Source organism: Sturnira hondurensis, unplaced genomic scaffold (assembly GCF_014824575.4).
Source record: "Sturnira hondurensis isolate 20B ecotype Veracruz unplaced genomic scaffold, ASM1482457v3 Scaffold0001020, whole genome shotgun sequence".
Lineage (NCBI taxonomy): Eukaryota > Metazoa > Chordata > Mammalia > Chiroptera > Phyllostomidae > Sturnira > Sturnira hondurensis.
This window is the reverse complement of record NW_028073651.1, coordinates 1,634,218-1,652,688: the sequence shown is the minus strand read 5'-3', so window position 1 is coordinate 1,652,688 and position 18,471 is coordinate 1,634,218. Positions and strand designations below refer to the sequence as shown.

The window sequence follows — 18,471 nt, the reverse complement described above, 5'->3', positions numbered from 1 at the left end:
CCTTTGGTTCACAGCCTGAGCTCAATCCACTGAGCTACACCAGCCAGGGCAATAAAATCTTTTTTTTTTTAAAGAAGTGTTGGGAACAAGAAAAATAGTCTCAGCCCCCAGGAGCCTGCGTCCCTAGCAAACATCCTGTAAGTTGACTGCCATCTGTTTAGTTTCAAAATTTTCCTTTCAGTTGAGTCAGACCCCACCCTGTTCCCGCGTGCGCGGGCTCTGTAAGCCAATAGCTAACCGCCACATCTGCTTCTGTGCAACACTTGCTTGCTTGCCTGTATATAAGGACTTAGCTGTAAGTGCTGGGCATGACTTTCGTTTGCAGCCCCTGAGGGCACCGTGTCTCTGGACACTCTGAGAGTTCGCCCCTGCACAGGTTAAACTTGGCCAATAAAGTAACATCTTTGAAACCCTGAAAGTCACCGACATTTGTTCTCGCGGTTGGTGGATGCAACAGAAGGTGAATGAATGGATGATGAGAGAGAAGATAAATGGCTAGAAATACAACATAGAAAGTATGGTAAAAAATTGAAAACTCTAGGTGCTGGGTATATGGAGTTCACTGTAAAACCCTTTAAGTTTTTTGTATGTTTGAAATTTTTCATAATAAAATATGGGGGGAACTATTTGGTGAAAACATTTGTGAAAGCATTAGCCCACACATTAAATTGAAATAAAATTTTTGATAGATGAATTGCAAATTATGTACCTAGAAGTCGATTACAATCCTAATGTATAATAACTGCCATAGAACTCCATCTCATTAAACTCTTACACCACTTGTGTGAGGGATCTGAATTTTACATTCAAGGAACTGAAGTTCAAAGAGGCGACAAAAGACAGAATTTGTGGCGGGGAGCTCAGTGGGTTAGAGCATTGAGAGACCAAGGTTGTGAGTTCAGTCCCAGGGGTCAGGGCACACATAAGAGTCAACCAATGAATAAGTGGAACAACAAACTCGTGTTTTTTTCTTGCTCTCCCTCCTAAATCTATAAACAAAAATATATAAGTATATTTTTAAAAAGACCGAATCTAGGACGAAGGAGGAGTTTCAGGCGGAGCTGATTTTCAAATGAGCCACTAGCGGGTCACTCGCACTTTTAAAAAAAGATTTATTTATTGGGTTTAGAGCGAGAGAGGAAAGGAGAGAGAGAGAAACATGGATTTGTTGTTCCATTAATTTATGCATTCATTGATTCTTGTATGCGACCCCAGATCGAACTCGCAAGCTTGCCATATCGGGACAATGTTCTATCTGAGTGAGCTACCCGACCAGGGACCTCACCCGCACGTTGCAGAGATCCTCGCCCGCCCCTGGGAGCCGTCGAGGATCAACTGTCCCAAACCGCGGCACAACTCCTTTGGCGGGAAAAAGCGTCCCCCCAACGCCCCTCCCTTTTCCGACCAGTTCCCCACCCAAGCCCCAACCCCGGATACAGGCACAGTGGTTATTCTACCTTCTACGGAGATTCGGCCTCCTACGCTCCGCAGCCGCGGAGAGCGCGGAACGCTGAGCAGCCAATCGGCGCGCTCCGATCGACGTCCCCCCCCCCCCCCGCGGGGTCATCCCACTGAATTCTCCCCGGCGCTTCCGCCAAAGTGCTTAGAGTCACTCCGCGCGCACGGGGAGGTACCTCAGGGCTGACAGCTGTTACGTCCAAGGATCCCGGACCTACGCCTTACGCGCTCGGCGGTCTGGACCTCCCCTCTCGGACCCAAGAACCTGATTCCCTTCTTTCCCGGAGTTCCGTTTCCGGCCCCCAGACTCAAGCTCCCGAGTCCTCCGTTTCCAGGACCCAGTTCCCCGCCTCCCGGATCCAGGAGATCAGCACCACCAGGACCTCGCCTCTCGAAGACCGCGGCCGCGTTGGTGCCGCTAGCTTTCCGGAGCCAAGGACCCCAGGCCCCAGCTAGAGAAACTCCCGTTTTCCCCCTCCAGGGGCTAAGAAACCCGGGGGCTCCCAACTCTCAGCGTTCGGACGCCGGGAAGAGCACCACCTGGGAGAGCAGAGAGTCCCAGCGCCCAGTACACATCTCAGACATTCCCGCTTCCGAGAGCCAGGCACTTAGGCGCTGTGAAGTCACACTCCAAGGGACCCTCAGAGTTCCAACTTCCAGGCTGTTACTCAACTCTCAGCGTACTGAGAAGCACGCCGTCCTAGGAAGGAGCCCCAAGCGCCCCCAGCGTCCAGACTCTAAGGAACCCCGGGGCGTTCATCATGGTGGCCGATCCCCCTAAGGGAGACCCTAAGTTGCTGGTGGCGGCAGAACCCACTGCGAACAGTGTCTCAACATTCGTCCCCAGAGAGAACCGAGGTGCGGCAGGAGGCCGCTGCTGCAGCTCCCCCGACCAGGTGCGCAGCTGTCTTCGCGCCAACCTGTTGGTGCTGCTGACGGTGGTGGCCGTGGTGGCGGGCGTGGCGTTGGGCCTGGGGCTCTCTGGGGCCGGTGGCGCAAGAGCCCTGGGCCAGGCGCGTCTGGCGGCCTTCGCCTTCCCGGGCGAGCTGCTGCTGCGCATGCTGCGGATGATCATCTTGCCGCTGGTGGTGTGCAGCCTGATCGGCGGCGCTGCCAGCCTGGACCCGAGCGCCCTCGGCCGCCTGGGCGCCTGGGCGATGCTCTTTTTCCTGGTCACCACACTGTTAGCATCCGCGCTCGGCGTGGGTTTGGCGCTGGTTCTGCAGCCTGGCACTGCCATCGAGGCCTCGGTCAAGGTTGCCGATCCTACGGAAAGCGTCAAAAGCAAGGAGGTGCTGGACTCCTTCCTGGATCTTGTGAGGTCAGGCCCCGCTCCCCGGTGGAGGGAAGGAGGGGAAGAGCGTACTTCAGCCACGTGGGGAGGGGGATGGTGTTTGGAATGGCAGGATAGCCACGCGGACCGGAAGCAGGGGTGGGCGGGGTGGGGAGGAGGCTTAGGGTCCGCCAGAACCAGGACATCCCCAGGGCGTCAGGAAATCTCACTGCAGGGGTGTCCAGCGCACTGCCTAGGATGGCTGTGAATGTGGCCCAACACAAAATCGTAAATTTACTTAAAACCTTGTTTTTGGTCATCAGTTTTCTTTAGTGTTAGTGTTTGTGTACTTAGTATGTGGCCCAGTGTGGCCCAGAGACGCCAAAAGGTTGGACACCCTGTAGGGGATGGTGGGGGGAGCTTTGGTCCTTCAAGGGTCAGGGTACAGAGGGTGAGGACAGGTTATGGGGAAGGGGGCTCCTAAATGTGTGGCCTGGGGACATAAAGGGAACCCTACATAAGGGTGATGAGGAAGTCTTACAGAGTGAGGGGAGAGTAATGTTGGGGGCGAGTGGGAGAGGTAGGAGGGACTCTCCTCTGAGGGGAGGGGATCTTTGGGTGGCCACGGGCCCCAGGACTGGGCTTCTGGACAAAGGTTTGAGTCTAGGTCGTGGATAGATCTGCAACCTGTGGAGGACCTGAGGAGGGCTGAGTGATCCCCACCAAGCCCCCTTCCTGGTCCCAGGATGCCCATACCACAGGTTGCCTACACAGCCAGGTTCCTTTCTCAGCCTCCCCCTCCCAGTTCAGCTGGGCCCTGGTGGCTTCCCCATACGTGTTCCTGATAAGTCTTGTTGCCTCCACGAGTTTCCATTCTATTTCTTCCCTCTGTGCTCCGCTCCCCTGCCAGGCTGCCCAGAACTGGGTGTGTGTGTGTGTGGTGGGGGGCAGATTCTTTTCCTTCTGGCTTCTGCTTCCTGTCCACCTACCCCCAAGAATGGCGCTCCCCCCTTTTAAGGAGGACACAGACTGCTGGGTCCACGTGGCTTTGCTTTGGGGCCTGTTGAATCAGAGTTTCCATGTTGGTTGGGGACTTCCTGGAAGTGGAAGGAAATGATGAGTCATGGAACTGGGTTCCCCCAGCGTCTTGGGGCCTTAGTGTCTGCCTCCTGAAATGGGAAACTTCACCCAGAAATTGCAGTGGGTGGATACCTCCTGGCTGGGGGGAGATTAGCTAGGTCAGGCCTGGGTGGGTACAAGCCGACCTGCCCAAGGCTGTTTACATGTTTATATTTGTACAGACCCCCCCCCCCGCCCCGTGTGCCAGAACAGATAGAAGTCACATGTGGCCTGCCACTCCCTGCCTTAGCTGAAATATCTCGAGCCACACAAACTTTATAATCAACTGACAGGCACATGGCCACATGACATGTGGTCATGGCCATGACATGGCCATGGTGGCATGGCGCACTGACAACTCAGCCTACACCAGCTGTGACGTGCACGTACCTGCTGGATACTCACACCTGTTTAGCATAGCATACATACATTCTCCCCTCTGTGTACACACAACAGTGTCCCACCTGCCTGAACGCCAGCCCTCACACCAACCAAGTACCAACCCTTGGCAAAGTGGATGGAGACCCACAGAACAGCCGTACACCCATGTAACAGGGGAGAAGGAGGGGGTGGGACTAAGCAGCCAGCTTGCTAGGTTCAAACCCCAGCCCTGCCACTTCCTAGCCAGGCAAGTTTCTTCATCTTTTTGTGCCTCAGTTTCTTCTTCTGTAAAGTGGGATAATAGTGCTCATCCCTGGGCGGCTGTTGTGAGTTGATTTAAAGCACTTACTACAGCGCCTGTAGCTACATTCGGTATTATTTTCTTCTCACCCTGAGACACAGTGCTGATATCCACCTCTCCAACATACCCTGTGGTTTCACTCACACTGCTGCCCACTGAGTCACACTTGGACGCTGTAGCTGGGTGAACACAGAAGCATATTCATGACACACACAGCATCTCCTGTCTCCCTCCCTCCCTCCCTCCCCACCTCTTCTCCACACCCAGATCTTCCCCGCCCACCAACCAGCCCCCAGAGGCAGCCGGCCCTTCCCCTGGTCCTCTAGGCGGAAGTGGCTGATGCAAGATGTCCGGGGTGTGAAGTTTGGTTCTGAGGGTGGAGCTGAGGGCCAAGGCGACCCTGCCACAGCCTGCCTGAGGGAAGCTAACATTCCTTCCCTTCTTCTGCAATGTTTTCAATCCTTTGGGCCCCGGACGCCAGCCTGCTGGGGCCTTAGGAGACCAGCTCAGGCCCCCCACGCCCTGCAAACATGTGCAAGCTAGTCCAACTCTGCCTGATCGAACCTGGCTGAGGCACGAGCAGTGGCCATATTTGGGTGCAAAGGGGACCTCCAAGGCTCCCCCCACCCCAGGCGACCAACCCACCTCAGCACCCCAGCAGACACCCCCTGACCTCCCTGGGCAGTACCTAATAACCTCTCCCACGCCCCCGTGTATGTCTCTGCAGAAACATCTTCCCTGACAACCTGGTGTCTGCGACCTTCCGCTCAGTGAGTCCTCAGGGGTAGCCCAGGGGTGGGAGGTGGGCAGCGAGGAAGACGGCCGGTGGGAGCCCCTTGGTGCCTGCTTGTGGACGCACCTGTCCCCATGTTTACAGGCGGGATTGCAGGGTTATTAGGTGACTTCCGAAACCCATCTACACGCCTTACCCACAAATGAGAAGATGGGCTCCCAGCCCAGCCCCTGCTGGCCTCCCGTTCTAGCTGTGTGATGCTGGGCAGGGGCCTTTACTTCTCTGAACCTGGGTCTCTGCCTCTGGAAAACGGGAGATGAATAATCCTAGTTGTAACGGGGTTGGTGGTGGGACGGAACGAGATGATGGGTAGAGGCATGCTTGGGGCAGCCTTCGAGCATCGTGGGTACCCGTATGGGGTGCGGGGCGGTGCTCAGTGACCTTTGACACAGACCCTTCCCATCTCCTGCAGTACAACACCATCTATAAAGAGGTCGTTTCCAACGGAACCGAGGTAAGAGTGGGAGGTGGGGGTTGGGGGGACACCCCGGCCCTTGGCCCATTACTGTAGTTGTCCCCACCCCAGCCTTGGCCTACCCACGGGGTCTTCCGACATGTGGTGCACTGTCTGTTTGAAACTCGGTGCAGCGCACCCCCCCCCCAATTTCTGTCTTTTCTGCCCCCTGGAATCTCCCTTTTGACCCCTCTTTTCCCCCCATTACTGCACAGGAGCCTGGCTCTTTGGACATTTTCAATGGAACCAAGGAGAAGGTGAGAGTGGGAGAAGGGTGGGGGGACCCCACTTCTTGGCCCATTATTGTGGTCGTTCCGTCTTGTCCCCACCGCAGCCTTTGCTTACGCACTCTGTCTTCCGACCCTGGTGTGTAGTTGGTGTGTAGTTTGTGTGAAACTCAGTGCAGCCTCCTCCCTAATTTCTGTCTTTTCTGCCCCTCAGGAATCTCCCTTTGGCCTCTCTTCTCCACCCCTCCCCACTGCCCACTCTGACCCAGGCTCCTCTTTCCCCCGCACCCTGTCTTGACCAGGCCTTCTCCCTGCCCTGCCCCAGGCCTGGCGGCTGGAGCAGTCTTTCCAAAGCACAAACCCGACCCTGCCTCTCCCCTGCACAGAGCCCCGACAGGCTCCACAGTGTGCATGCTCAGAAGAAAGCCCAGGCAAGGTCAGGCCTCTGCCCCTTTGCCCTCCCAGTCTCATTCTGTGATTCCGCCCTACTTGTTTGGCTACCTACCGGAGTCACAGTGGGTTTCTTTCTGCTCTTGGATTGCCCACGCTGCTCTCATTTCTAGGCTACTGCAAGTCATTACTTCTCTCTAAGACCTTCTACCATCCCTCTTACTTCATTCACGCTTCCTGTTTGCCAGGTCTCAGACCCTTCCTCCAGGAAGCCTTACCGGATTACTTACACCCCTGAGCTGGCATCCCCCTCCCCGGTCCCCACACTCCTCTTCAACTCTTCCATTCCAGTTTCAACTCTACTCCCTCTGGGTGGCCCATGGCCACAGGTCTCTTTCCCCTGGACTTGGACAGTGAGCCTTGGGAGGGAGGGGCCTGAGGGGACGGTCCCCAGCGCTGCCCAGGATAGGCCCTCAGTGACTGCGCACACTGACTGGGCATCCCCCTGCTGTCTCCGTCTGTTCCTGCCCGAAGCAACCTGTGGGGGAACAGGTGGAGAGTATGAACATCCTGGGCCTGGTGGTGTTTGCCATCGCCTTTGGCTTGGCCCTGCGGAAACTGGGGCCAGACGGTGAGCCGCTCATCCGCTTCTTCAGCTCCTTCAACGATGCCACCATGGTGCTGGTCTCCTGGATCATGTGGTAGGTGGTGGGAGGGGCCTAGAGGGGTGGGAGGGGGCGACCCTTCCTCTGCTTCTTAGAGCCAGGTGGCCTGGATTCAAATCCAGCATCAGCCATTCCCTGGCTGTGTGACTTTGGGCAAGTGACTTGCCCTCTCTGTGCCTCAGTTTGCTCATCTATCAAATGAGGACGGTGCTGCCTTTTTTTTTTTAACTGTTTTTTTTTTTTTTTGGCCCCTTCTTGATCTTACTGGAAGGTGACAAAAAGAGCCAGGCTATGGCTAACATAGCTCAGTTTTAGAGACTTGAAGGTGATCAAACATTCGCCTTTGGATCTCAAAATTGTACCTGCTTTATTAGGGTTATCATGGAGATGAAACGAGGGAATGGGGCAATAATAGGCAAAAAAAAAAAAGCACCCAGGGAGTGGTTTAAATGCCTGGCACCCACTGAGCTTAGTTCGGCAGTATCAGCAAAGACCATTTCCACCATGAGCTTTGTTCAGTGACCTTTGTGAGGAGAAAAACAGAGGCCTCTGGCTTCCGCACTTGTCCCCTGTCCATTCTCATCCTGATCTAGAAGGTCAAACCGGGAGCGGGGCCAGGATTGCTGCATCTTTAACAAATCCCAACCCCCTCACCCATCCCGATTCCAGTGCAGCCAGCATCTAAGAAGCTGCTGTGTGGGACTCAGGTGCATGTTTTAAAAGATTTTCTTTATTTATTTCCCTGGCTGGTGTGGCTCAGTGGATTGAGCACGGGCCTGTGAGGCAGGGGGTCGCCGGTTCGATTCCCAGTCAGGGCACATGCCTGGGTTGCAGGCCAGGTCCTTGGTAGGGGACACATGAGAAGCAACCACACATTGATGTTTTCTCTCCCACTCTTTCTCCTTCCCTTCTCCTCTCTCTAAAAATAAATTAATATTAAAAATAATAATAATAAATAAAATCTTTAAAAAATAGAGATTTTATTTGTTTATTTTTAGAGAGTGGGGAAGGGATGGAGAAAGAGAGGGAGAGAAACATCAATCAGTTGCTTCTTGTGCATACCCTAGCTGGGGACTGACTCCACAAACCAGGCATATGCCCTGACCAGGGATCAAACCCATGACCTTTGCCTTGCTGGATGAAGCTCCAACCGGCTGAGTCACACCAGTCAGGGTAGAATCAGGTGTGTCCTCACTAATGAAAACGCTTTGCCGGAGGGGCACGCGATGTGTGGGTAAGAGCAGGCTTTTTTGTTGGGTGGCCTGGGTTCCCATCCCGGCCGCTTCCTAGCTGTGCCCTACGAGTCACTTATCCTTCTGTGCCTCAGTTTCCCTATCTGGAAAGTGGGGTTGATCGGACCAGGTACAAATGAGTTAATACAAATAAAGCGCTTGGGAGAGTGCCCGACCTATAGCACACTTACAGAAAACAGTATTAGCTAATATTTATCAAGTACTTGTATAACTTCTTGGCACATCTCACTGGCCAGAAAGTGGGCATCTGGCCAAACCCAGGGGCGCAGGTGGCTGGGAAGTGGTGCCCTTCTTACCAATCAGGAAAGGGGTTTGTGAGACAACCAGTCACAGAAATCAGGCAGTCACGGAAGCCGTCTTGGGTGGCCTCCTGGCTGGGAGGCATAAGTACCCCTGGGGCCTGCACTTCAGGAGAGGGAGCTAAAGTTTATAGATGAATTATTCAAAAGCCTTCATCCTTGGCTGGTGTGGTTCAGTGGATTGAGTGCCAGCCTGTGAACCAAAGGGTTGCCGGTTCAATTCCCAGTCCGGGCACCTGCTTGGGTTGCTGGGCCATGTCTCCAGTAGGGGGCACATGAGAGGCAACCAAACATTGATGCTTTTCCCCCCTCTCCTCCTCCCTGCCTTCACCTTTCTTTAGAAATAAACAAATAAATAAAGTCCAAATCTGTTTGGTGACTATACTCCAGTGGCAATGGAGGTCGCCAGGCTTCTTTTATCTCTGACTATACTGTCTGCTCAGGGAGAGAGCAGGAGGAGGGCAGTAGAGGTCCTGGATTTCCGCACCCATTGCCCTGGGCACCTCCTGATTGGTTCTGAGGGAGGTTGTATGGGGCTTAATGCCCGGCTCTGGGTGAGCGGGTCCTCAGAGGCTGCCTTATCTCCTGGGGGATTAGGTACGCCCCTGTGGGCATCTTGTTCCTGGTGGCCAGCAAGATCGTGGAGATGGAGGACGTGGGGATGCTCTTCACCGTTCTGGGCAAATACATCCTGTGCTGTCTGCTGGGCCACGCCATTCACGGGCTCGTGGTGCTGCCCCTCATCTATTTCCTCTTCACTCGCAAGAACCCCTACCGCTTCCTGTGGGGCATCACGACGGCACTGGCCACTGCCTTTGGGACCTCCTCCAGGTGCGACCTCCGGGCAGACGGACGAGGGCGGGATTTTTAAGTTATAAGAGGCCTAGAATAGACATTGCATGTCTGAAGACCCCTGAACTTTTGTGTTTGGGGACTTTGGGTCTGGGTACAGAAGCCGTACTTTCCTAAGTTTTTCATAAGATCCTGGATCTACCCCCCCCATCCACCACCCAGTCCTCCCTAAAGTTAGAAAAACAGTGGTCTTAGAGAGATTTCTTCCTCCCTGCCAAGGCCTGGCCCTGGGGTACTCTGGCGCCTCACACTGGATCCCGTCTCTGGGATCTCTTTCCACCCTCTTTCTGGGTGTCTCTGCTGGCCCTGTTCCCTCAGAACGGGGACCTTCCCTGCGGCAGCACCCCTAAGAAAGTTCAGCTGGGGTCTGTTATTGGTGGATATAGCAGATGGTGAGGGTAGGCGAGCTCTCAGACGTTACATGATTTAGGTATGAATGGTGTGTATTTTGAGTAGCAGGTTGCCCAGGAGCCTACATGTTGGAATGATTTAGCAGTCTGCTGGATGCCCAGTACCTTCTGGCTCTGGGAAGAGCGGGCCATGGATCACTGGGAGGGCTGTGGGTGAAGGCCTGGGGGTGGTGGTGGTGGTGTCTAAGCTGGTGGGTGGGGCTTGGGCCAGGGAGGTGGGGCCGTGTGGGCGGGGCTTGGGTGGGCGGGGCCGGGCCTGGTGGGCAGTCTAGCTCATTCCGATACTGGTCCCTCGCAGCTCTGCCACGTTGCCGCTGATGATGAAGTGCGTGGAAGAGAAGAATGGCGTCTCTAAGCATATCAGCCGCTTCATCCTGCCCATCGGTGCCACTGTCAACATGGATGGCGCCGCCCTCTTCCAGTGTGTGGCCGCGGTGTTCCTTGCACAGCTCTGCAAGGCATCGTTGGACTTTGTAAACATTATCACCATCCTGTGAGTGTGGGCTGGCTGTGGCTAGGACCCCTGACCCAGCTGACCCCTGCCCTGAGAATGGACACAGGCCTGGGGGAGCGGGGCTGCTGCGGTGGTTTCTCCCATAGGGAGACCCCTCCCTGACCACCCTTCTCCTCCCCCAGGGTTACCGCCACGGCGTCCAGCATCGGCGCAGCGGGCATTCCTGCTGGAGGTGTCCTCACCCTGGCCATCATTCTCGAGGCAGTCAACCTACCGGTTGACATTTCCTTGATCCTGGCCGTGGACTGGCTAGTGTGAGTGTGGGTTTGGGGCTTCAGGGGGCTCAGAGGCACTCCCTGTAACAGGGATGAGCAGGAAGGCCATTGAACATCTCTGGGCGGTGGAGGAGAGGGAGGCAGGTGTTCTGCCAGCGAGGGACTGGGACCTCGAGCATTCAGGGGAAGGGAAGGGGGCGGGTCTTGGAACTTCTAAAAAGAACGCCAGAAAGGTGGAGTGCCACAGTGGGTAACAGAGCAGACTCTTAGGGGGCGGGCTGCTGGTGTTTGAACCCCAGGCACCATGGCTAGCTCGTGTGACCCTGGGCAAGAATTTCTTCTCTCTGTCTCAGTGTCTCCATCTGTAAACCCGAAAGAATGGTCTCTCTTTGACACTAGGTGACTTTGCACCTGCAACTCCCTTCTAGTTACCTCTAGGAAGCAGTAAATGCTGTGTTGTTAGCTGCCACGGTTAAGCTCTTGAGAACACACAGGACTGGAAGCAGACTGCTTTCAAGTTAAATGTAGAATTACCGTGTGTCTGAGCACGATCACTGAAGAGAGTTAAAACAAGTCCGCGAAAACTTGTGCGCACATGTTCCTAGTACATTATTCTGATAATCACTGTTCGTAACAGTGAACGGGTAGCAATGTCCCAAGTGTCCATCAGCCAATGAACAGATCATCAAAATGCCACCAGTCCATGCGATGGACGGTATAGAATGAAGCGTCGGCACAGCTGTGTCACCGCATGAATGAGCCGTGAAAACGCGATGAAGATGCCAGACACGAAGGACCACGCAGGCTGTGGTTCCATTTCTGTGAAATGCCCAGGACAGGCAAATCCAGGAGATTAGCGGCTGCCTGGGGCTGGCGGGTGGGAGCAAATGGGGGGTGACCTCCCAGTGGGTGTGGGCCTTTCTCTTGGGAGCGATAAAAACACCCTGGAACGAAATAGTGGGGATGGTCGCACAAGACTGACCACACGGGAAACCACGGGACTGTGCGCTTTTAAAGGGTGGGTTTTATGGTGTGTGGACTGTAGCCCTGTTTTCCAGAATGTCGCATCTGCACTCACACACACACACACACACACACACACACAGCTGAGAACAGAGAAGACCCTTGGGGTCCTGGGGAGGAGGGAGGCCTCCGGAGAACTCAGTGGGGGGGGGGCAGAAGAGGGGGCCCAAGAAGAGGAGGAGGTGACTTTGAGGTTCCAGAAGGGACGAATCTTGTTTTATTGGGGGAAGGATCCGTGGGGTCCCGCGAGGGAGAAGGAGATCTTTGGGGATCAGGGCAGAGGACGTATGATGGGACACTTCCAGATTCCAGGAGAAAGGCGGGAGGTAGGGGGTTTCTGGGGTCCAGATAAAGAGGTCTTTGGGGATCTAGGGAGGAGGGAGGGAGACCTGGCATCCTGGGAGGAAGGAGGGGTGAGCTTCTGGGTCTGGCGTTGTCGTTCTGCCTAGGAGGGAGTGATGTGGGGGGGCACTTCACAGTTGGGGGGAGGGGTGGGCCCTGACCCCTCCCCTCCTACTCATTTCTCCACTGCTCCCCCGCCTCCAGGGACCGGTCCTGCACTGTCCTCAACGTGGAAGGTGACGCCTTTGGGGCGGGACTCCTCCAATATTACGTGGATCGGACAGAATCTGGGAGCTCGGTGCCCAAGTCGATCCACGTGAAGAGCGAGGCGCCCCTGGACCCGCTGCCGGTCCCCTCTGAGGAGGTGAACCCCTTCCTCAAACGCTTCCCAGGGCCCGCTGGGGATGCCAGCACCTTCGAGAAGGAGTCGGTCATGTGAACGCCAGTGAGGACCTTCCCTGCCCTGATGAGGCACTTTGGACGCTGGATCACAAGGGGTGGATAAAGGGACAAACCGGGACTTGCAGGGCCCCGCCCACCCACTCTGGGGAGCCGGGGGAGCCGGGGGAGCCACACTCCCCCCCAACCCCAGATCTGGGAGCTTCGCTGCTGGGACATATGTGGATGTGAGTGTGAATGTCGCCCCAAACCCCCCTGCTCCTTGACTCTTGCCCTGACCTGAGGCTAGGAAGATGGAGAAGTGGCGTCCTCCACACCTCGTCCTGGGAGCCTGCCGGGCTGCCCCAGCTCAGGGCAGGGGCACAGGTGGCCATGTGGAATTCTGCCTTTTTTGAGAGGAAGGAGGCCATGTGCTGGCTCCTTTGCCAGTTGTGCTGGTGGCTGTAGCTCTGTGTGTGTGTGTGTGTGTGTGAGTGTGAGAGACATGTGTGCTGTGACTTCATGGCACATCCCACCCGTCCGGGAACTCTGGGTAGGAGAGACTGAGGACAAATACTGCTGTCACACCCAAGGATAGTTTTTAGCAATAAAATGGTCAGGGCTATCAAATCAGATGTGTTTAGGCATTTGACTGAAAGCACTAGCTAGCCACACAGAAATAAACAACAAACAGGATAAATAGACGCTTCATGGAAATGTCTACCAGCACCCCGGGCAACCGCTACAAGATGCCACTGTCAGCACCTACCGGAACGGTAACAAAGAAGTCACACCATGTGCTCTTGGGGGTGTGGAGTAGCCGGACAGAGCCCATGCATCTCTAGTGGCTATGTCACATGGTCCGGTCACTCCAGAAAATGGCTAGGCAAGCCCTTGCAGGGTTGCTCAGTCGGCTAGAACGTCATCCGGATACGCAAGGGTTGCCGATTCGATCCCCCATCAGGGCAGGTAGAGGAGTTAGTTACAAGTGAAACAAAGCGAGGTTCCTTTCTCAAACCAAAGAAAATAGTTAGGCAGTGGTGTCCAGTTAAAATATACACCACACACCAGACAGCCCTGTAACCACCGCTGGGAATTTATCCCAGAGAGATGAAAATTTATGTTCACACAAAAGGCAGCACATGGAATTTACATCTGCTATCTATACAATTGCTGAGATTCACAACTGGGACAATTATTCGTGCGACCAAACGCCAGTCAGCAAGAAAGAGCAAGGACTGAAACAACAGTGGACCCTTGAACACGGGTTTGAATGGCAGAGGTTCACTTACTTGTGTTTTTTTTTAAAAATTTAAAAAAGATTTTATTTTTAGAAACACCAATGTGTGTCACTCAAGCGCCCCCTACTGTGAACCTGGTTCGAAGCCCAGGCTTGTGCCCTGACTGGGAATCAAACTCATAACCCCTTGGCTTGCAGGCTGGTGCTCAACTCACTGCACTACACCAGCCAGGACAACATGGACTTTTTTCCCATAAATACCTACACTGTTTCGATCTGGTTGTGAGTGTGAGTATGGAGGGCCTACTGTGTGCTCTGAGCTTTGCCTCTATCAGTGTAGAGGGGACTTGAGCCTCCAGGGTTGGAGTGGCCCAAGGAGATCCTGGAAGCAGTCCACCGTGAATACTGAGACAAACTGAAGTTTTGGGGGAGTCAAAAGTTATACATCGGGCCCTGGCTGGGGTAGCTCAGTGGATTGAGCACAGGCCTGTGAACCACAGGATAGCGGTTCGATTCCCAGTTGGGGCACATGCCTGGGTTGCAGGCCAGTTCTCTGCAGGCCAGTGTCCAGCAGGGGACACATTAGAGGCAGCCATACATTGATGTTACTCTCCCTCTTTCCTCCCCCTCTAAAGATAAAATCTTTTAAGAAAAAGTTATACATCGAGTTTTTTACTGTGGGGGGGGGCAGGACCCCCTAACCCCCCCTACCGTGTGTTACTCAAGAGTCAACTGTACTCAACCTGGCAGCATCTCACAGGTACTATTTTGAGTGAAAGGAGCCCAAAACAGCATGTACTGTGTAGTCCCATTTATATGAAGGCCTAGGCCGGGCCAAACTGCTCTGCGGTGAGAGGTCAGAGCGCTGGGTAGCCTGTTGGGGCGCTTCTGTACTGGGAGGGGGCACAACGGAAGCTTATGTACTGGGAGGTGACACAGCAAATGTGTGTCTTTTTAAAAAGATTTTATTTTTTATTTTTAGAGAGAGGAGAAGGGAGGGAGAGAAACATCAGTGCTTCTCGTGTGCCCCCTACCTGGGGACCTGGCCCGAAATCCAGGCATGTGCCCTGACTGGGAGTTGAACGGAGATCCTCTGGTTCACAGGCCTGTGCTCAATCCACTGAGCTACACCAGCCAGGGCCACATTCTGTGTCTTGATACGGGTGATGCTCCCAGGGACGCAAACATTTGGGAACAGTAGTAAGTCCATACACTTAAGCTGAGTGCACTTTACCTTAGGTTTCTTCTCTTCCAGTTAAAGATGCTGTGCCACTCATGGGAAGAAATGCCACTGTAACCACCTGGGCAAGAACGCAGGTGCCCCCAGTATTGGAACTCTCACCGCAAATAGTTTCCATAATGACTTGCTCCCGCCCCCACCCCGCCCGCTTTTAACCCAAAATTTGCTGTTTGAATCAAAAACCTGCTTTGCAACTATTTTGCGTCCCGCGCGAGTCCAGGCTGGGACAAGACCAGTTGCGGCTCGCACGTTCCAACACGATCCTGACTTGTGTTGCCGGAGCCTGTCGCGCGCGCGTTGCTGATGGTATCTTCCCAGGCCCCTGTGCAGACTTCTGCCGGGCGCCTGGGGGCGCCAACATTCCGGGTGCAGTGGGTAGTATTTTGATTACCGTCAGCATCTTTCTTTTTCAGTTTTGTTGCCCGCAAGACTGTTGCAGTGTGGAAATACAACTCTTATCTGATGCTGTGCAGACTTGTGCACTGTGTACAAACACAGTCAACTAATGAGTTCATTAAGTGTCGAGTGGTTAAGTAATTTTTTTTCAATGCTTTCTGTTATGCCAGAATCCTTGGTGGGTTATTGTAGAAGTGTTTAAGAGTGTTTTTAATATTTGAGGAAGTCGGTAGGGGTTTTGGAGGGAGCTGGGAGCGAATGCATTATTACCCTCGCTTAAAATCCTTCTTTATTGCCAAACTGTCTCATTAGTGCGGTTTTTGCATATACTATCTTCATATACGATATGTGTACGTATAAAGAACATGTAACTAGGCCAAGTTCCGTCACACAGTCTTTAGCCACTTTTTTTTTGTTCCTTTTTTTTTCTCGCTGAGCACATGCCACTAATTTGACTAAAACGCTGATCTAGGCTGTAGAGACAGACCCAGGCCACCTCAAGACTATGCGGCATGGACCAGGGCGGGCTGGGGGGTGGGGGGTGGTGGGGCTTAGGCGACTCCCAGACCCGGTCGCCAGGACGTGCGCGGCGGGAGGGAGCAGCCTTAGTCCTCTTCACTGCCGTAGGCCCAGGGCACAGCACAGGACCTGGCACATAGTAGGCACTCAGCAAATTGGGCTGCCGCACTGGAACAGGCCGGTTCATATCCCTCTCTGCTGCCTGCGGACTATGTGACCCTGGGCAGGCGCTGCTGAGTCTCGCCTTGCGGTTACATAAGAGAGGAAAAAGCCCCTGGACCACGCCTCCCCAAGCCTGTCTCCCATCTCCCTCTTCTTTTCTCCCCTGTCCCACCCTCTTGTTATTGGGACAGACCTCCTGCTCTTCCTGGGAGCCTGGCGACTCCCACACCGGAGGGAGGGCTCAGGGTGGCCCTGGATTGCGCTGGGGCCTGGGTTCTAGGCTCTGAGTGGTAGTTCGGAGGCGGGCGAGCGGGCACAGGGGAACGACTCAGCCTTGTCTGTCCTGGCAACAGTGTTTCTAGGCTTGCTGCACTCTCCCCACACCTGCTTTTTGCAGGTCAGGCTTATGAGGTAGAGACTACCCACAATAATAAACCACATCCGTTGAAGCAGGCTTCCGATGGGTTCTGACAGATGGGTGCATTCATGGACACCCACCGCCACCCCACGTTTCGGAGGGCTCCTTTGCCACCTCGCCTCCCTCCACCCCCAGGCCCAGGCCCCCACCGCTCCAGGCCATGAGTCACAGTATGTAGCTTTTTGCAACTGTCTTCTTTTACTTAGCCTGCTGCTCTTGGGCGTTAGTTGTTTTTTGCACAAGGCCAGCAGTGCATTCCTTATTTCCCTTCATTTTCATTGTTGAAGCTCATTCCATGGTCTGGATATACCCACCGTTAATGCTGGTTTCCATTTTGGGGCGACTGTGCGTGAAGGTGCGTTTGAACACAGGCCTTCGGATGCCACCCACTTTCGACGGCACACAGTTTGTACGGGGCCATGCACAACCCGTTTACAGCGTGTGATGTGTGCATGGTCCCATCCAGCAGCACCTGGGACACGGGCCCCCTTCGCTCCCACTGTGTCCAGTGTTAATCCTGTGGCTACCAGGTTGGGGGGGTCCAGGGGGCTCCAGGTGGTAGTGAGCATTTGCCAGTGGATTAATAGTAGTTTAAAGTTTTCACGTTTCAACCACCTGCATGGCCCCATCAGTGCGTGTGCTGGCTTGAATGGCAGTTCTGGGAAAGTCCTCTTGGCTCTCTTGAAATAAACTTCATAGGTAATATAACCCAACTGCACGTGATTTTAAAAACAATCGCTAGCCCTGGCTGGTGTGGCTCAGTGGATGGAGCACCGGCCTGAGAACCAATGGGTCACAAGTTCGATTCCCAGTCAGGGCATGTGCCTGGGTTGCCAGCCAGGTCCCCCACTGGGGGCGTGCCAGAGGCGACTTTCTCTATAATCGCTATGTTGTTCTAACTGCAATAAAAAGGAGAAGTAAGGGAACAGTAATGTATAACATGCATTTCCATGTGGGGACATGTGGAGCCACCCCCAGAGCCAAAGGAGGTAGCTTATGTTTGTACCTGAAGTGTAGGCAGCTCCCAGCCCGGTTGGAGACAGGCTGATGTCTAATTAGGTACTGATGCCTAATTAGCAAGAGCTGTGTGGAACATAATTTTCTGAACTTGTTGACAATCTTTGACCAAATTTTGAGCAAAACATGATACAGGCTTCCCTGATTTTACATGGAAGTTGCACTTCCTGGAATATTCAGAACCTATTAAAACCTTACAAAAAGCCCTGGCTGGTGTAGCCCAGTGGATTGAGCACGGGCCTGTGAAGCAAAAGGTCACCAGTTCGATTCCCAGTCAGGGCACGTGCCTGGGTTGCAGGCCAGTTCCCAGCAGGGGACGCATGAGACACAACCACACATTGATGTTTCTCTCCTTCTCTCCTTCCCTTCCCCTCTAAGGATAAATAAATAAATTAAATTAAAAAGTAATACAAATTGTAATGTAAACTCATTAGTTCAAGTCAATTGTTGTGATTGGTTTTCTATCATATCATTACTTAATTGATAATAAAGATATTGACTATACAAAGCTATCAGACGGTATAAGAGTTAGAAAAGTTGTTTTTGGTTTTTAAGTATTTTTAAAGATTTTGTTTATTTATTTTCAGTGAGGGGAAAGAGAGGGAGAAAACCATCAATGTGAGAGAGACACACGGATCCATTCCCTCTCGCACGACCCCAGCTGGGCCCGCAACCTAGGCATGAGCCCTGACTTTGAATCGAACCGCAATCCTCTGGATTAAAAAAGTTTTTAATGTAACTGTCGGTACTTCGGAAACTGATGAGAGGAGAAAACACCAAAACGCTATGGTCGATACTAAGAAATTCTTTATCTATTGAAATCTTAAGTCACCTAATGATTTGCAATTTAATGGGAAGTTGCTAGAAGCATTTGATATGGTTCCCTTATCAAATCACAGCTAAGACAAGATACATACATACATATGTTATTTTATGCATATACATATACATAGCTGTGTCAATTAAGAAATCACATCAATTTCTAAATGAAGCAAAATCATTAAATTAAGAATGAGTTGAGCTTCAACTTATGTTCTTGGTAAATAACTTAAAGAAATATGAATATATAGACAGATCATTTTCATTATTCTTAGAATTAAAAAGAAACATTTAAAATGTCTGATGATGCCCT

General features: G+C 53.3%; 1 protein-coding gene across 2 annotated transcripts; it reads left to right on the top strand.

Moving 5' to 3' along the window:
- The first annotated feature begins 1,475 nt into the window (after positions 1-1,475).
- SLC1A5 (solute carrier family 1 member 5) lies at positions 1,476-12,977 on the top strand. Of its 2 annotated transcripts, none has more exons than XM_037059239.1 (9): positions 1,476-2,779; positions 5,260-5,302; positions 5,738-5,779; positions 5,995-6,033; positions 6,934-7,097; positions 9,211-9,444; positions 10,174-10,368; positions 10,512-10,643; positions 12,174-12,977. In XM_037059239.1, exons 1-9 carry the CDS (start codon positions 2,220-2,222, stop codon positions 12,406-12,408), a joined length of 1,644 nt encoding a protein of 547 aa, XP_036915134.1. In that variant the 5' UTR covers positions 1,476-2,219; the 3' UTR covers positions 12,409-12,977. The 2 variants fall into 2 exon arrangements, with proteins under 2 accessions (XP_036915134.1, XP_036915128.1); XM_037059233.1 differs by having other exon boundaries at positions 1,477-2,779; positions 5,995-6,036; positions 6,931-7,097.
- The last annotated feature ends 5,494 nt before the right edge of the window (positions 12,978-18,471 follow it).